We start from the raw sequence: 16,856 nt of genomic DNA, 5'->3' as shown, positions 1-16,856 counted from the left end.
AGTGTCTTGTTCTTTGGTTATTGTGATTGTCAAGGGATCATGCACTTTGATTTTACTTCACTTCTGTGCCTGCTTAACCTTGTAAATCACTACTTGCTAATATAAGGGCATTTAAGAATTTGACTTCACTGTGCATATGGTCTCAGAATGACAATGAAAAATGTAATTGGAGCAAAGGCTCAGGGCACCAACCACACCCAGTCTCGAACATGTGCTCTGACTACCATACCAAAGAGCATCTCTCTGGCACAGCAGCAAAAACATGTTTTACCTTCCTGAGGGGAAGGTCTACATCACATTACCTTCTCTTTCAGGGTGATGGTCTCCATCACATTGACCTATATGTGAAGTGAATATACAGTCTCCTCCACAATTGTTGGTAAAAATTAGCAAAAGAGGTTATAAGAAATTTACCTTACAGTGAAGTATGTTAATCTCACTTTAACTGAAGGCAAGTTATTCTTAGAAGAAATTCTTCATCAGGAAATAATTTTTACAAAACCACAGGATTGTCGGCACTCTTGCACACAACCTCCATTTGCCAATAAAACAGCACTTAGTCTTCTCCTATCGCATCCTATAAAAACACAGAGCAGGGAATTGTAGACCGTTCCTCTATACAGAATCTCTCCACATTGTCCAGGGTCCTCGGTCCTTTATTGTGCACTTTCATCTTCAACTCACCCCACAGATATTCTAAGGGGTTTAGATCAGGGGGCTGAGAGGGCCATGGCCCTGCCAGTTTTTAATGGGTTATTGATCTGTATTTAATACTCAGGTAAGGACGTCACCACAATATCCAGATATGCTCAAAATGTCCTCCCCAATACACCGAGGGGAAAAAAAAAACTAAACAAAAAAATTCTGCTCACTAGTTTTGCACAATATTAGAACCCATCAGTGCTCTCATCTGTTGTTGAGACACTTATTATTTCAACACCCACCTCTGCTGACTAGGTAACCTCTCTGATTTGCAGGGAGAAGTAACATGAACGTCAATACATCATTTTGCGCAGAAACTGTAATTGCAGATATAAATAGTATTTTTTTTTTAAAGTGTTAGTAATTGTGGTGAAAACGGGCCAATTTGCGAATGTAACTCAATCAACAAATCTCTACTGACGTTAGCTAGCAACCAAAGCTAAGTTCTAGGAAAGCTAATTAGCCACACATTCATGTAGCATCCAACAATTATGTCGGGCATATTCAGCTCACGTTAATGTCTTTATATTTCGTTATATTTGTTAGAAATCCCACATGAAGCCTCAGTAAAATGTCGATCATTTTAGTGATACATGTGTACATGTAGAGAGTAGCACCTTTAATGTGTTTATTGCATATTTGTGTAGTGCCCCATGTAGCTGTACTTGCTAATGTCATGTTATGCATTAGTGTTTGATTAAAGTTAAAAGTTTTTTATTAGTCACCTTTCATTCACAGTCATAAGCAATGGGAAGGGTAGCAATGACATTCAGCACCTTTCTTGAGTGTTTCCTGAAACAATAATTACCAGTCGTGACATATGCTGATAATAAGAAATACCAATTGTTTACTGATATTTTTCATGTTAAATCTGGTTCATTCAGAGAGAGGGAGAGCATGAGGATGCTGATAGGTCAGGGAGAGCAGGTGACGGAGTGAGCGAGAAAAGGAGCAAATGTTGATAATGAAGACAATAATAAAGCCAACCCACATTGTCATCCTAATGTAGACTCCCGATAGCCTTCATATATACTTCTCGCTGTTATGCCTATATAAACATCAACATCATAGAGAGAAGTTGAGAGGTGAAAATGAGAGCAGAGCAGATGTACTGATATCTACTTGTAAATAAATTTAAAAATCTATTTCCTCTAACAATGACATCTCAGGAGTTAGTGAATTTCCTGTGCCCTGGGTAGATCCCCCCCCCCCCCACTTCTGTTCATAGCTATGGCCTTGTACTCAGGTTATTGGGAATGAGGAAGGTGCAAGGGGTGTGGACCTTAGGCTGGGTGCCTGGCGGACCATGACAATAAGTTAACAGTCAACTAACTTGTGGCTATATAGGATTGATTTTAAAAGCCTTGACAGCCTATTATGTACAGCTGTAACGTAGGTGTACCTAATATCATTCAGTATCACAAATTCAAACCTATTGCAATAGGATGAATACCTACATTTGTCCATTTACAGACTAGGGTCCAACCCTCCATATATTTGAAACTGGGATTACTTAGACATTTTAAACAAGTAAAGAAGAAATGTAGAATTTACCTTAGGACTTTTTTTGTTTAATGAAATAGATATACTGCTCTGCTAAACAGCCTTAAACATATGTTTCTTGGGTTGCATAAGACCTTTACATAGTACTGTATAGTCACGAGATATCCAGACATCACCTGCCGTTTTAAAAAATTGTCTGGTGCGGCTGTACAAAGAACCATCGGTGCACTCTAATACATAAAACTGACCAGGAAAGGATCAGTACCCTCCAAGCACATCTATAGGGAAGGTGTATCTCAAAGTGATCACTCATTTTATTGCATTTATTAAACATTATTGAATAACTGATACAAAATACCATCTGGTTTTCTCAAACAATACAATTACCACAAATAATGTATTTATCTTACTGTCCAAATATCCCTTGCTCTTCACACACAGAGCAGTCAATGGGACCCAAAATGTGGGCTACATTTTTGGTCTTACCTAGCTCCCAGTATGCTTGTATTAGGTGTTCAGTGCTCTTATGGGCTTGTGGAAAGCGTGCTGAGAGTTGGGACAGAGCAAAATGTGGACCACCTTGGGGTACCAAGCACTTACATGAAAACACTGTACAGAATTGGAGTCATTCCTAAATCAATGTTCTCTGATATCAGAATAGCTGCTCCCATGAAAAGTAAAAAAAAAAATAAAAATTTCTTATTCCATTGTTTGCATTTGACAGTCCAGATAATAGTTACACTGGATAAGTTGTGACAAATCCCCATGACCTTTCTGTTATGTGACATAAATATGAGTTACTTCCAGTAAAGGTTATGAAAGTTGATGCTTGAGACACAATGTTGGGTAAAAATAACCTCCCCCTGATAATGTTCTGTTTAGTTTAGTTGTCAGGCTACTGCCTCATCATAAGTCAACCTGACATGCACTTGCTCCTTCAGGGCCTCATTTTCTCTGTACACATACAAGGGAGAATCTCCTGCTTCTGTCAGATGGGTGCTATCGCCCTCACTTTCTCCCTGTGTCAGAAGCTCTCGGAGAGATGTTACGCAGGGGTCGTGCTCCTGTAGGGCTGCTGGGAAGTGGGGCGCTGTTCTCTCAATGCGTAGCGAGCGGCGTACCGGAGTGAAGAAACGGATTTCGTGGCCACCGATTTGACCCGGTTTCACCTTCTTCTGACCGATTTTCCCACTGAATGACAAGCAGCGGATTAGACATGCGTGGAGATGCACTCCTAATATGATTGAGATTATTTATACTATTAATACTGAAATCAGGATCAGTAGGTTCTTAACCCCTATATCATATATGAAAGTGTTTACATCAGTGTTCAATAATTCTCTTAGCAAGATCAACTGAACCAAAACATAAATGCCAAATAGGATGATGGAAATAAGTCACTACACACATCATGAAATATGTTGCTATATTGTTGAACATATCTAAGGGAGGTAGAAAAAATATTCTGTTTATATGCCATTTTTGGATTTTGCTAAATGTTTATGCATATCTTATGCACAACATATGCCACACTGATAAAATGTCCCTGAAAGTAGCATCATTTTTAAATCTAGGGCTACAACAGGAGGGCTTAATTAAGCATCAAGTAAAAATGTAAGGAATATACCTTGGTGTAGCTGTGATTTTATATTTTATTACAGATGACTCTCCCTTTTCCCCATGAATCCACACAGCAACAGGTTTTGGGGTGCACAGGGAATTATAATGTTCCTCCTTTTCACCTTCTTCATCTATCTGAATGGAAGACGAGCCTGAAATGAAGTGTTACTGAGGCTGTAACGTGGTAGGAATAGCTAACGTTTTTTTAACATTTCAGCTTTTAAGTAAGAAACTACAGCCATGTCTTGAAGGTATCCTTTTCACAACCTCTTTACCTTTTGCTTCTTTTCTTTTCAGGATCTCAAAAACCACAGAGCGCAGTTCATCCACAGACTGTAAAAGAAAGTAATTATTCATGAATTCAATAACACTTCATTTCTAGGGATGCACAGAATAAAAAGCAAGGCCATCTATGTACAAATTAAGAGCTTTTAAAATCCAAGAGTAGGCACCAAAGGTGACTGCCACACACATCTACTCTAAGTGTTTGCACTTGTGTAGCATGTCGTCTGTTGCACTGTTGTTTTTATGTTGCACCATGGTCCTGGAGGAACATTGTCTTGTTTTTGTTGTGTACTTGTATATAGCTGAAATGACGATAAAACCTCTTGAACTTGAAAGAAACAAATACCATACGACTGATTTCAGTGCTTTGGTATAATGTGAAAGCATTACATTTCATTTGTTGTTTTAATAAATTTCCCCTTAAAATGTAGCTGTTTATGGACATCAACTATATGGACTGCACAAGCCACTGGGCTGATTCATGGACAAACGTCATTGTGACATTACACAGAAATGTGACTAATTGACTGCCTTTCTTTGGTTCATTTCTGCTGCTTTTTTTTTGTATTTAACTCACTGTGCCAAATGCTTATGCACATTTGTGGCATTAAAGCAATATTCCAGTGGTAAACCTCAATTTTTAATATATATATAATAATATATATATTATATATACACACACACACACACATTTTTTTTAAACACATTTAAGGTAATTTAAATGGGATAACAGTGAAAATGACCTCCCACAGACTTTCAAAAAGCCAAAACTTCAGGATCGCAAAATATTTTTAGAAACCCTTATAGTAGCATTATATGAATGACAATATAAGAGGATATTACTCATGTAATACACTTTATTAGTGCTCATATTTAATATGTGTTAAGTATTACGGTGAGTTCATGCACTGGCCGTGTATGGAAGGGCTTCGGTTCCAGCCTTTGCAAGCAGAAACTCCCCAATATGATTCAGTGACTGTCGCTATGCTTAGTGTTCTTGTGGCTCACCTAGTAGAGCAGGTAGAGCAAGGTGCTAGCAACAAGGTCATGGTGTTTCAACATAGATCTTATTATGCTTTTAAGAGCACCTGGGGTCACTGGGTGTTTTCACCCACCAGACATCCTTGCTCATGTGACCCAACGAGAGTTGATCAAATACCCAAGCAGCTTGTCACAGATGGACCCTAGGCATTTGTGAGGTCCAGCCACAGCAATTCCGGGTCTCATTTCCATTCACATGCTTCTCTTATCAGATATGTTAATAGCCCTGTGTTCCACACACCAAGGTACGCCTGGTATTCATCTGTTTTGTACCAAGGTGTCAATGTACTTGTTCTTAAGATGATACTCTGTTAGGCAATGACACTAAAAAATATCTTGCTTTCAACGTTTAGCAGTGTGATGCTTTTCCTCCGCTCATCCAGGTAACCCTTAGGTTCTATAGACGGTGCAGGAGCTTGGGACACCTCTTGTACACAGAGTACAGGGCTCCACTAGGACCAGAGGCTAAGCTAGATTTAGCAGCTCTGATGACTTGTTTCTCCTGCCAATTTGGCTCTCAGATGTTAAAGATGACAATGGGGCTTGGCAGATCAATCAAGGATTGGAACTGGCCCAGATTACAATCTCTTGACAGGTAACCATAGGTATTACTGTAGGAGATACTGGTAAATCTGTTCTCTAGAGCAAGAGGGCTGGCCTCTACATTTCTGTCCTAGCCGTTTCTTGACAAGGGTTTTGCAATGAAGGCAGCCCATTTCTTGGCTCTTTCCTTCTCTGCGGCTCTTCTGAACTGCTCAGTAACTGCCCTACAGATCTTATTGTAGGCAAGCTTTGTAGATGTCCTTGTCATAGTTCCAAGCCTCTGCTGCCAGGCTGGTGGTGGTGATCGTCATTAAGGAGATGCAGACATGATGCTCCACATGCCGGATACTGTCCACATTTACGGCATTTGCCAGATACTCACATCCACAGCAACTTAAAAGTGCTTTGTCATTTACTCGTAGAATGTAGCCTAGACAGTACAGTATGTTAGAGTTCAAGATACTATTGAACTAGAATAGGTGTTGAAATACAGGGATCAATGCTGATGCCTAAAAGTGCAAAAACATAAGATCCATCTGGGACAACAATAAGTGCAATAAACAATACCCTACAATAAGCATTAGAGTTTCAGTTTCTTGACATAGGTGCAGGATCAATGGTCATTTAAACATTCCACAAATAGGTGTCTTCAGTCTGCATTTGAAGACTGCAAAGAACTCTACTGTTTGGACAGCCAGGGGAAGTTGTTCCACCATCTGGGAGCCAGTACAGAGAATAGCTTCGATGTTTATCTTCCATGAGACTTGAAAAATGGTGTTTCAAGCTGAGCCGTACTTGAGCCAGATATAGATCTAGAGCGTTGGATGTGGGAGAATGAGAGATTGGAACAGGAATAGGATTGGTGGATTGCTGCAACCTTAGCAAAGAAGGTTATGAAATCCTCAGGAGTGAGAGATGCGGGAGAAGGAGAAAGAGTTCAAATGTTGCCAGATCGTATCCTTATTGGCTGGAGGCAACTTGAGCTGGCACTGCTCTGATGTCTTGCTTGGGGCTGGAACATGTAGGTTCTGGGAACTGTGGGGTGACTTTAGGCCTGGGTTCCTGGGCACTGTTCAATAGGCTCATTCAACAAACAATTCATTCTTGTCTGATGCATCATGATACTTGTTCTTACAGATCTTGACACACAAACATTGCTCACTCTTCACTGATGTCCAGCTGTCCACTTCACATCCCTCCTTTGGGCACCCAAGGTGGTGGTGTTCCGATTACGCACTGTGGTAGTGAGACTTATATTGTTCTACTCATATATTACACTTTCTTTGCATTCATGCTTTGGGTGTGGGCGTGTGTATGGGTAGGGACACATCAAACTGACACTAAAGAACTAATAGCACCTGCAAGAAACTGATGTTCGGCTTCCTTCTGCTCACCATCACCCCTTGTCATCTGCCTGTATTTACACTCGAACACATCAGAAAGACTACAGCTGGACAACAAATCTTAAATTTCACTAAGACTTTGTCTTTTAAACTAGATCAAGGCTAAAAGAACACTAATATCCACTACATTCTCTGCGACTCTCTGTAGCTTGGTTGGGTTTTTCCTCTCAGATTTAAACTGCGTTGCTAGATAGCCCTGCCCTGTTTGCCATCTGTCTGAGATGTCTAGTTGTCTCCACCCTACTATCTGACTACTCAGATATAAGGTTCCCTGGAACACAGTTAGAAAAATATCCCTTACTGGATCATTTGTGCAATAATGACCTCTAAAAATTCACATTAAGATGCAGCAGATGTCTGAAACAGAGCCCCTCACTTATTTATTATTTCCCTAAAACAGGGAAATAACATCTTCTAAAAGTTAAAATAAGCCACAGGATTTACATCATCCACACTGTACTTTTCTAATTAAACTTCTGAATGACAAAATTTGCAATAGATGTCAGGTTGGTCTTGTAGATATTCATATTTTGGCCATGTTCATTTGTGAATACTGGGGTTGTATGTGGTATGTCAACATATTGATCCATCAACATTCCCTTATCCCCAAGCTTACTTGGGGATAGCCAGGTGCCAAAATGCCAAGACAGCAATAATTCTTTTTTTACCCTCCTTTTGTGAAACATTAATAAAGATTATTAGCAAATAAATCAATGAAATAAAAAAAGAAGAGATATTTATTGCAACACTTTGTTTACTGCTGATTTACAAATTTGCTCAGCATGTGAAGTACACCCAGCTCCAAGATGTTGTACAGCTGTTTTTATTTATTTGTAATTCTGAGCGGAAGAAGGGTAGAGGGCTATTACCGAAAGTCTTATGCTAAAGTGAGTTGGTTAAAGGTTCAGATGTTAAAACATTAATGATGTGCATGTGAGAGGGGCTGTTTGTGACATACACACACGAGAAAGGGGGGGAGAGAGAGAGAGAGAGAGAGAGAGAGAGAACATAAAAGGAAATGAAAGACCATTTACCTCTCTGACAATACGAACAGCTTCCTCAAATGTGGGCAGGACATCAAAGTTTCCCTCTCTCTCCATTAGTCTGACTTGGCAAATCCAGTACTTGGCAAATTTCTCTGCCATTGGCACCCGAGACAGAACATCTCTTACTTGGTCTACTGGGCAGCCCTGTTGTAAAGGAGGAAGTAAGACACACAGAAAAAAGTTCTAACAGTGTAAAGAAACTGTTATATTGTACATTACATTATTTTACCAAAATGTTGTTACACAGTGTACCATATTGAAGTTTAAATGAACCTGAATATTTTTGTTATGCCAGTGCACTTAATTTAATTGTGTCTTCACATTCTGCAGCAATAATCGTAGTTTTCTGCTTCAGGGATGATTGGGTCAAGCACGCACGCACACAAAAACAACAAGAAGCCAAAATAATTTTGGTAATATTGGAAGGGTTTCAAATACAAGTGCCTTTGGGCATGTACTTGCACACAAATGCTTGCATTTTTAATGTGCAATAAAAAAGGATACAATCAGTAAACAAGCAGGGAGAAAAATAAATGGAATTTTGAAGAGCTTTTATAAACTTTTCATCTCACTCGAACTTTTCAACTCAGTTGAAATTCACTGAGTGAACTTCAGCTTGGCCAAATAAGTCAAAGAAATATATACTAGGCAAAGACCTACATGGTTATTCTTCAACAGAAAATCATTTACAATACAATAGGTGCCAAAGATACTGGCTTCCATGAACCCTTGTATGAACATTGTCTATTCCAAGCAAATTCTGTTCATTCTGTAGGCATGTGAGTTCATGTTGATCAAACAACCTTCCCATATTCAGCATGAGCAGCTTTAGATTTGCAGTTTCTGTTAATAAATATCACTGTTAATATCACTGTTAATAAATGCAAATAAAAAAAGACCAACAAGCAGTGACGATGATGTTGGACAGGGTCCGACAAGGGAGGCGAGGCAGGATGCAGGGACAAACTGTGTTGCACACACAGAGGTTTATTTGTAACATTTGTAACAAAATGAGCACAACGAAGCACACAGCTTACGTGGGGTCGATCACCGACAAACACCAATGGCTAAACAGGACTTTATATACATACATGGTAACATAAAACATGGAATAGGTACACAGGAAAGGTGTAGCCATGCATACGAACACAGACACACAGAGGCACACAGGGAGGCGTCTCAGAGGAGGCGGCCGTGCCGTGACACAGTAGACATGGCTTCTAGTTACTTCTAATAATTTTCATATCTTGACATTAAAAATATAGAGTAATAACAGCACCGAGACTTTGAACTATCCATGCATCAATCCTGCTTTTCAGGTGTGTTTTATTAACCATAGATAGTGATTTATCTTAGACTGTAACAACCTTTGCTGTTAACTCATCAGACAACGCATTGCATTATTTTAATGGTTGCACAATTAATGTAAACATACAGATAAAGGTGTGATATAAAGTTGGAATTATTTGTATTGTCAGAGCCAAATAGATTCAGTACTTAGTACATAGCTAGATACATTTCAATCAGGATTGCTTAATAGTGTAGAGATAGCATATCTATCTGATATGATGAAGCACTATGCGCCATTCAGAACACTCAGATCATTAGGAACTAGTTAGTTAGTCCTGCTCAAGGTTAAAAACTAGGGATAGAGAGGCCGCGTTTAGCCATTATGCTGTTTTTAAATGGAACCAGCTATCAAATGATATTAGAAGAGCCAGGACACTACACAAAAACAAACAAACAGTCTTTATTTGGCTTTCAGCTCAGGGAAAACACTGTTCCCTCAAATCACTTTTAACTTTTAAGCACTACAGCCATTTTTTTTGGTTTTACTTCTTAGTCTATACTTTATATGTTTCATTTGATTTTATGCACTTTTTATTCTTCATATTTTTATTAATCATATTTCTTTAAATTTAGGTTTTATCTATTTAATCTTTAATTTATTTCAATTGAATGTAGTCCAATTTAACTTTGTGAAGCACTTTGAAGGGCTAATGTGCATGAAACGTGCTATACAAATAAACCTGCCTTGCCTTGTATAGAGCTTTTTGATTTGTTGTCCACTTTCTGCATAGCAAATGCTTTTTCCTGATTTTTCCTCAAAGGAAACGAAAGGTGGAATGCTCAGAACATTCATATGCATGCATACACACTAACAAACAGTACTTTGTATTGCTACTGGTTGTCAGTAAATTGGCACTGCATAGATGCAGCATACCAACTACCTAGCAAGACCATAGCAACTACCTAGCAATACCAACTGGCACTCCATAATCAGAATTTCCTACAATGCAGCTTCCTTTTCTGTTAACAGTCTATCCTTTAACCAGTAGCTACAATCATCAAATAGGGAATTTTTCAATACACACAGCAACCGGTTAGTAACCACCTAGTAAAAGCATAGCAACCAACTAGCAAGAACAACATAGCAACCACTTAGTACCACTTTAGCATCAACAAGTTGTGATCTTATACTGAATATCAACCGTGTGTGACCCGAAGAGTAATTTGAAGGCCGGATACATTTTGGGGTCATGTCTTTCAAACATCCTAGATTGCAGGGCAAGTTGGACAAGCCTCTTAAATTGTTGAGACCAGATGGAGCACAGTCATTGATACTTTGGATTGTGTGTAACAGTAGAATGATCACTTTATATCTGTACTCACTACCACCAACATGACAAGTGTGGAAGGATCAGTACCAGTATACAACAGTCAAACTAGTCACTAGTTTTGAGACTAGCACAAATTTTGGTTTTCACAAAGTTTGCTGCTTCAGTTTTTATGGTGGCAATTTGCATTAACTCTAGATTGTGAAGAGTGATCAGATGAATCGCAATTAAATGCAAAGTCATTCCTTGCCATGAAAATTAACTTAATCACAAAATTCTAGCCCTGCCAAAAAATGGCCTGCTAACATCATATCAGTGATCTTGTTAGCTCAGGAGAAAGTGTTATTGAGCACAAGGCAGCTGATATCACTCTGTCATGCTGATTAGAAGAGCAGACTGGTTGCTTTAAAAGGGTGGCGGCGGATGAAGTTTTCTCTGTTAACCATGGTTACCTCCAAGGAAACATGACTGCACATCATTGCGTTGCATCAAAAGGGCTTCACATGCAAGGACATTGCTGCTGGTAAGATATCACCTAAATCAACTATTTATTGAATCATCAAGAACTTCAAGGAGAGAGGTTCAATTGCCGTGAAGAAGGCTTCAGGGCGCCCAAGAAAGCACCAGGAGCCTCTCCTAAAGAGGATGCAGCTACAGGATCAGGTCACCCCAGTGCAGAGCTTGCTCATGAATGGCAGAACGCAGGTGTGAGTGCATCTGCACATACAGTGAAGCAAAGGATTTTGGAGGATGGCTTGGTGTCAAAAAGGGCAGCAAAGAAGCCACTTTTCTACAAGAAAAACATGAAGGACAGACTGACATTCTGCAGGAGGTATAGGGATTGGACTGCAGAGGACTGGAGTAAAGTTATTTTCTTTAATGAAACCCCCTTCAACCTGTTTGGGACATCTGGACAAATGATTGTCCAGAGAAGAAATGGGGAGCGCTACCATCAGTCCTGTGTCATGCCAACAGTGAGGCATCCCGAGACCATTCATGTGTGGGGTTGCTTCTCATCCAAGGCAGTGGGTTTGCTTAATTTTGCCTAAGAGCACTGCCATGAATAAGAAATGGTATCAAAACATCCTCGATGAGCAGCACTAGTTTGCTCTTGGGAGAAGTTGAACAATGCTTTTTCTAGCATGACGGCGCACCACGTCACAAGGCAAAAGTGCTAACGAAGTGAACAAAACACTGAAATCTTGGGTCCATGGCCAGGAAACTCAGCAAATCTCAATACAATTGAGAACCTGTGGTCAATCCTCAAAAAGAGGGTGGACAAACAAAAACACACTGGGGTCAACTCCAAGCACTGAATGGGCATGAATGGGTTGCCATTAGTCAAGATTTTGCCCAGAAGCTGATATCCAGCATGCCAAGGCGAATTGCAGAAGTCTTAAAAAAGGGTCAATACTGTAAATATTGTCTTTTCTTAAACTGGACGTCAATAAAAAGTAAAGTGTAAAAAACAACAACAAAAAAAACCTTATGAAATGCTTATAATTGTACTTCACTTTACCATACAAACATCTATTAAAAGAATCTTTAAAAAAAATGAGGCAATAAACTTTTTTGAAAACCAAAATTTGCATCAGTCTCAACTTTTGGCCACAACTGTACACTTCCTGGTGTTATTTCTTATTATTTTAATAAAATATAACTAACATGTGAAACAGGGTTTACCCCATTATTAGTTTTGCCCTAGTTCATAAAGCCTATGAGACACTGCTCAGCAGTGTCACTAGAGCCAGAGCTGTTGCAGCTGTATTTCCCACAGAGGAAGTTGTGTCAACAATTAGTAATTCCCTCCCAGTTAATTCAGATGTTCTACAGGGTGACAATATCATAAGTCAATATAAAAGTTTGAAAAGGCAAAAACCAAGCTAGTGCAGATGTTTATTTTGAGCCTGATAAATGCAAACACTAAGGCCAACTCTTGGTATGAGTCATTGGACTTCTGCAGCTGCAGCCAAAGTTTTAATGTTTTAAAGTGTTACCTGCTGTATAAGTTTGATGCAATCATTCAGTGACTGGTCCACAGCACAAACAAAGCCATGGACCTCATCTTCCTGTTCCATAGTAGTCCAGTAATTCTGAGGAGGAGCGGAAGTCCTTTTCCTCACTGACTGAACAGGCATTGGAGGGCGTTTGTACGTGATGCCTTTTGCCTCTCGCCACTCCTGGAGTTTACGCCTGTTCAAGACAGTTGAGATTTATGTCATGTTCTTACATGCAGCATTATTGTTTGGTAAAATACATGTGCATAAAAATCCACACAGAAAAGTGAAACTATTGCTTGGTTCAAAACTCTGCACAATAGTGATAAACTCACAGTCTCTCCTCCTGAGCAGCTGTCAGTTTATTCCTGCCATCCTGGGGGACAGTCCTGACACCCTGAGTCCCAGAATTAAATGCAGATTTGGGGGTCTTTGGTGGCATTGTGCCCCTGGCCTGGCTGGAGCTCTTGGAGTTGCATGGAGCAGTGTGTGGCACTGCAGCTTGGACAGTAGGATTAGTGGAGAGTTGAACTGTGGTTCGCTGCTGCTGGGGGACTGCATTTTTAACACCTGCCACCCTCACAGTTGTTGGTCTGGTAACCTTTGTAGTTTTAGAGGAAGCTGAAGAAAGAGTGGGGTTTGTCTTGTCTGAGCTATAAGCTGCTTGCGTAGTAGGACCTGGCTTATTTAATTGTGTCCCTTGCAAAAGAGACTTATTCCGAAAAAGTTGGGTTCTGACTGGTTTTGCCTGCGATTTACACATCAAAGGTTCCTTGAACTGAACAGAGCCACTGGATCTTTTGCCCTGACCATGACTAACTCTGGGCTTTTGTCCTGGTCTTGTTACACTAGCCTTAGTGCCATTCTGTGCAAGTCTGATTTGTGTCCTAGTAAATTGTTTGGCTTCAACATTCTTTTGGACAGTATTTGATGGCTGCTTTGCTACTGTGTAACATTTGAGCAACGATATGGATGTTGTGTTATGTAATGCAGATTCCTTTCCTTTTCTTGAGAAATTTGTCTCGGCACCATTTCCATGTGCTTTGAGAGAAGAGGACCCAAATGGGGTGCGTGTATGAATCTTAGCAGTGTTAGACTGTTGAACCCCGACACATTTTTGGGGAGCAACTTTAGATGGTAACTGTTTGAGAGAGGCATTTCTAGCAAAGGTTGTTCCATTCATATTCTGTGTTCCATAATACTGGCGGGCAGTCTGAGACATACTTGGTTTGAAGTGCAGAGGTATGCTAATGGCAGAAGGGGCCTTGGATATGGTTCTCAACTCCAATTTTGAAGTGGTGAAGTTTTTGTTCTTCGTAAATGTTTTTTCAGTCTTTGCATCTTTTTTTGCACCCATAGCACTGGGGAGGACATGGTTCTCCTTTCCTTCACCTGACTAAAAATAAATAAATAAATAAAATCAAAAGGTCAGACAAACAAACAATCTACCTGTATATGAATCAAAACAAGAAAGAACAAGTCTATAAACTTACAACCAGAGACATCTGGCTAGCACTTACATTCTTCTTTAGAACTGCACTGTCCTTGAGGTAAGGTCTTTAAGAAAAAATGACATGCAATAATTAGTGTTTTGCCACCTTCACGTCAAAATGTCACAAAAGGTTTTAAATTAGGGACCTACTTGGGGTTTGGTGGCTTCAATCTGCCTTTCATTGCCAAATACTCTGCAAGTTTCTGCTTACGCAGTTCTGTAAATTAAAAGGCAATTTGCTCATGCATCATGTCAGTTGGCCCTGCCAGTGTAATTAATAATTGTAAAAGTTCCACAAAGTGCATCACAGTCCAGTCTAAACAAAAATGACACTGAAGAAGAAATGAGTGGTGATGAATAATGGTTAACAATATGCTTGTTGAGCAATGAACAACAATGAGGAATGGGCATGCATTCGCTACTTAATAGCATTACTGTTCAAAAACAGTAATGTACTAAAACAAAGATCATCTTTTTGACAAGAGACAGTGTGTAGGACCAGTCAGGTGTGAGAGAAATGTGGGGTTTTAGAACATCAATCTATGCTAAGCTTTTTAGAATGCCCCCATCATTTATTTACTGATACTGGGCCACATCATACCACATTTTGCAGTGCGATATTAACAAGCCCACTGGGTATAAATCTGTGGTGCTATAGTGTAAACCAGCAAGTAATATTACATTTTGTTATTCCTTATTGTGAATTATGATGATGTGTCCTCAACCACATACTGCCAATATTACACGTCAGGTCTTCATTTTCTAAAGCTTAAAACATCACAAGCTAACACAGAGAAATTAAACATGGCTTGAACTGAGAAGGCTGATTTGTTACAGTTCTGTTTTTTTGTGCCAGTGTTTAAGATTGAGTCAGGAATGCACAAAATTTTGTGTTTTTAAGTTTGTAAGGCTTTTAGAAAACCTGTATTTAACTACACATTTTAACATGCTTTAAGCATTATCTGATATGTGAAAAACATCACGAATAGTTTCGTATGTTTGTTTAGATAATATAGTTCTACTCCCAGTACCATGTAAAGTAATATGTTATTTCAATGAGGAGACCAAAGAATTGAAACTTCAGTATAACTTCGTGGTCATAGTAGCGATAGGGTGAGCAAAGGGAACCAGCCTCTGGTCCTACCTTCTGCATCCAGCACGTGAAACGTTAGTTAACACAAATGTTCTGTTTACAAGAACACGCCAAAGCCTCGCTGTTTTGCACCTAGCGCACCAATGAATGAGTGACTGCAACATTTCACCAATCGTCAACCTGGCATATGTCATGGCAGTAGAAGCCATCAAATAGCCTACGCCAATCTCCATTTCCTAAATAAAGTTGAACCTTTCTTCATATATATTGGTGGCATTTCCATTGGAAGCTAGGTAGCTAACGTTTCTAAGTCAAAACCCGCATATTTCACGTTGAAAAGCATCAGCAGACCAAATTAGATTATAGCATTGAGCGATACTCGAATTTCCAGTGTTATCTTTATCCAGCATGACATCACCTAGGGCAGCTAGCTAGCTACCAAACATAACGGTATCGATTTTCTCGAAAATGGTGTTAGCTAAATTGATGTCTTCTAACAGATGGCTATCTAAGTAAATGTCGTAATCTGGTCTACTAAGCACAGTGAATATCTTATCTTACTAGGAGACTAGGTTATCAACTTAGAGACTCCACAAAATAAACGACTTAGTTAGCCAGCTAGCTATATTGACCCTTTAAGTTATGTTACCTGTTCTGGATAGTTTAGACATATCTTCATCTCTTAATGTTTCCATCATTCTATTGAGTTCTCTGTGGTTGTAGTTTTAATCTTTTAAACCATCCACATATTGAACTTCCTCGCCAGCTAAGCTAGCTCGTAGGTTAACATTCAGGAGCCCAAAACAGGACCCACGACACTTGAACACTGCGAGTTTAACGTCCCCTTCTCCCTCATTGGTCCGTTCAAACATTTGAAAAAAACAGTCGTTTCCGTCAACGGCTAGTGACGCCACGACGTACCTACGCCTTTATAATAAAGCAGGTTTTTAAAGTAATTTTAAGTTTGAATTTGGTGACACTGAATATTAGGCGATTTGAGTAATTCTTTTTACGTTACATCTGACAAATACTGAACCCTACAGATTTTGTGTCACTGTGAACATATGGGCTGTCTGAAAATTTTAATGTCATTTCATAAAATGGGTCAATTAACTTCTGGTTTTACATTTTTTTGCATATTTTTTTTGCACATTTTAACTAACGTTTTGCACATTTCCAAGCAAAGCTATTGACCTTATAAAAGAACAGCAGGGGAAAGACGTTCTGCCTGTACTGTAATAAATTAGGCATACCATGGATAGGGACCAGATAGGATTTTAGAGATGTACCTGATGACCATTTACAATAATAAAAATAGATCCATATCAAAATAACACACACACACACACACACACTCTCACTCAGTCACTCACTCACTCACTCACTCACTCACTCTCTCTCTCTCTCTCTCTCTCTCTCTCTCTCTCTCTCTCTCTCTCTCTCTCTCTCTCTCTCTCTCTCTCTCATACACACACAGAGAGAGGGAGAGATGTTATGATGTGATTCTTCTTCA

The 16,856-nt window shown here is 39.4% G+C and overlaps 1 protein-coding gene across 4 annotated transcripts; it reads right to left on the bottom strand.

Annotated features, from left to right (window-relative positions):
* Positions 1 to 1,990: 1,990 nt before the first annotated feature.
* On the bottom strand, positions 1,991 to 16,171 carry ckap2l (cytoskeleton associated protein 2-like). Of its 4 annotated transcripts, none has more exons than XM_081713937.1 (9): positions 15,993 to 16,171; positions 14,401 to 14,467; positions 14,252 to 14,315; positions 13,094 to 14,154; positions 12,759 to 12,954; positions 8,132 to 8,287; positions 4,101 to 4,158; positions 3,833 to 3,956; positions 1,991 to 3,396 (listed from the first exon to the last, which is right to left on the bottom strand). In XM_081713937.1, the coding sequence occupies exons 1-9, from the start codon at positions 16,039 to 16,041 to the stop codon at positions 3,096 to 3,098; spliced, it is 2,076 nt and encodes a 691-aa protein (XP_081570063.1). In that variant the 5' UTR covers positions 16,042 to 16,171; the 3' UTR covers positions 1,991 to 3,095. The 4 variants fall into 4 exon arrangements, with proteins under 4 accessions (XP_081570063.1, XP_081570062.1, XP_026878948.3 ...); XM_081713936.1 differs by having other exon boundaries at positions 1,992 to 3,396; positions 3,833 to 3,977; XM_027023147.3 differs by having other exon boundaries at positions 1,995 to 3,396; positions 3,833 to 3,977; positions 14,279 to 14,315.
* Between the last annotated feature and the right edge of the window lie 685 nt (positions 16,172 to 16,856).

This window comes from Electrophorus electricus, chromosome 5, assembly GCF_041902795.1.
Source record: "Electrophorus electricus isolate QZ-2024a chromosome 5, ASM4190279v1, whole genome shotgun sequence".
In the NCBI taxonomy this organism is placed as follows: Eukaryota; Metazoa; Chordata; class Actinopteri; order Gymnotiformes; family Gymnotidae; genus Electrophorus; species Electrophorus electricus.
Note: the sequence above shows the minus strand (reverse complement) of the source record. Positions and strands in the feature narration are given on the sequence as shown.

Excerpts from the sequence above, each read along its gene's own strand:
- ckap2l (XM_081713936.1), bottom strand. The coding sequence starts at position 16,041 with ATGATGGAAACATTAAGAGATGAAGATATGTCTAAACTATCCAGAACA. Across the intron at positions 14,316-14,400 it reads TTGAAGCCACCAAACCCCAA|ACCTTACCTCAAGGACAGTG; the intron begins GTAGGTCCCTAA and ends TTTTTCTTAAAG. Across the intron at positions 12,955-13,093 it reads GCTGCTCAGGAGGAGAGACT|GCGTAAACTCCAGGAGTGGC; the intron begins GTGAGTTTATCA and ends TGTCTTGAACAG.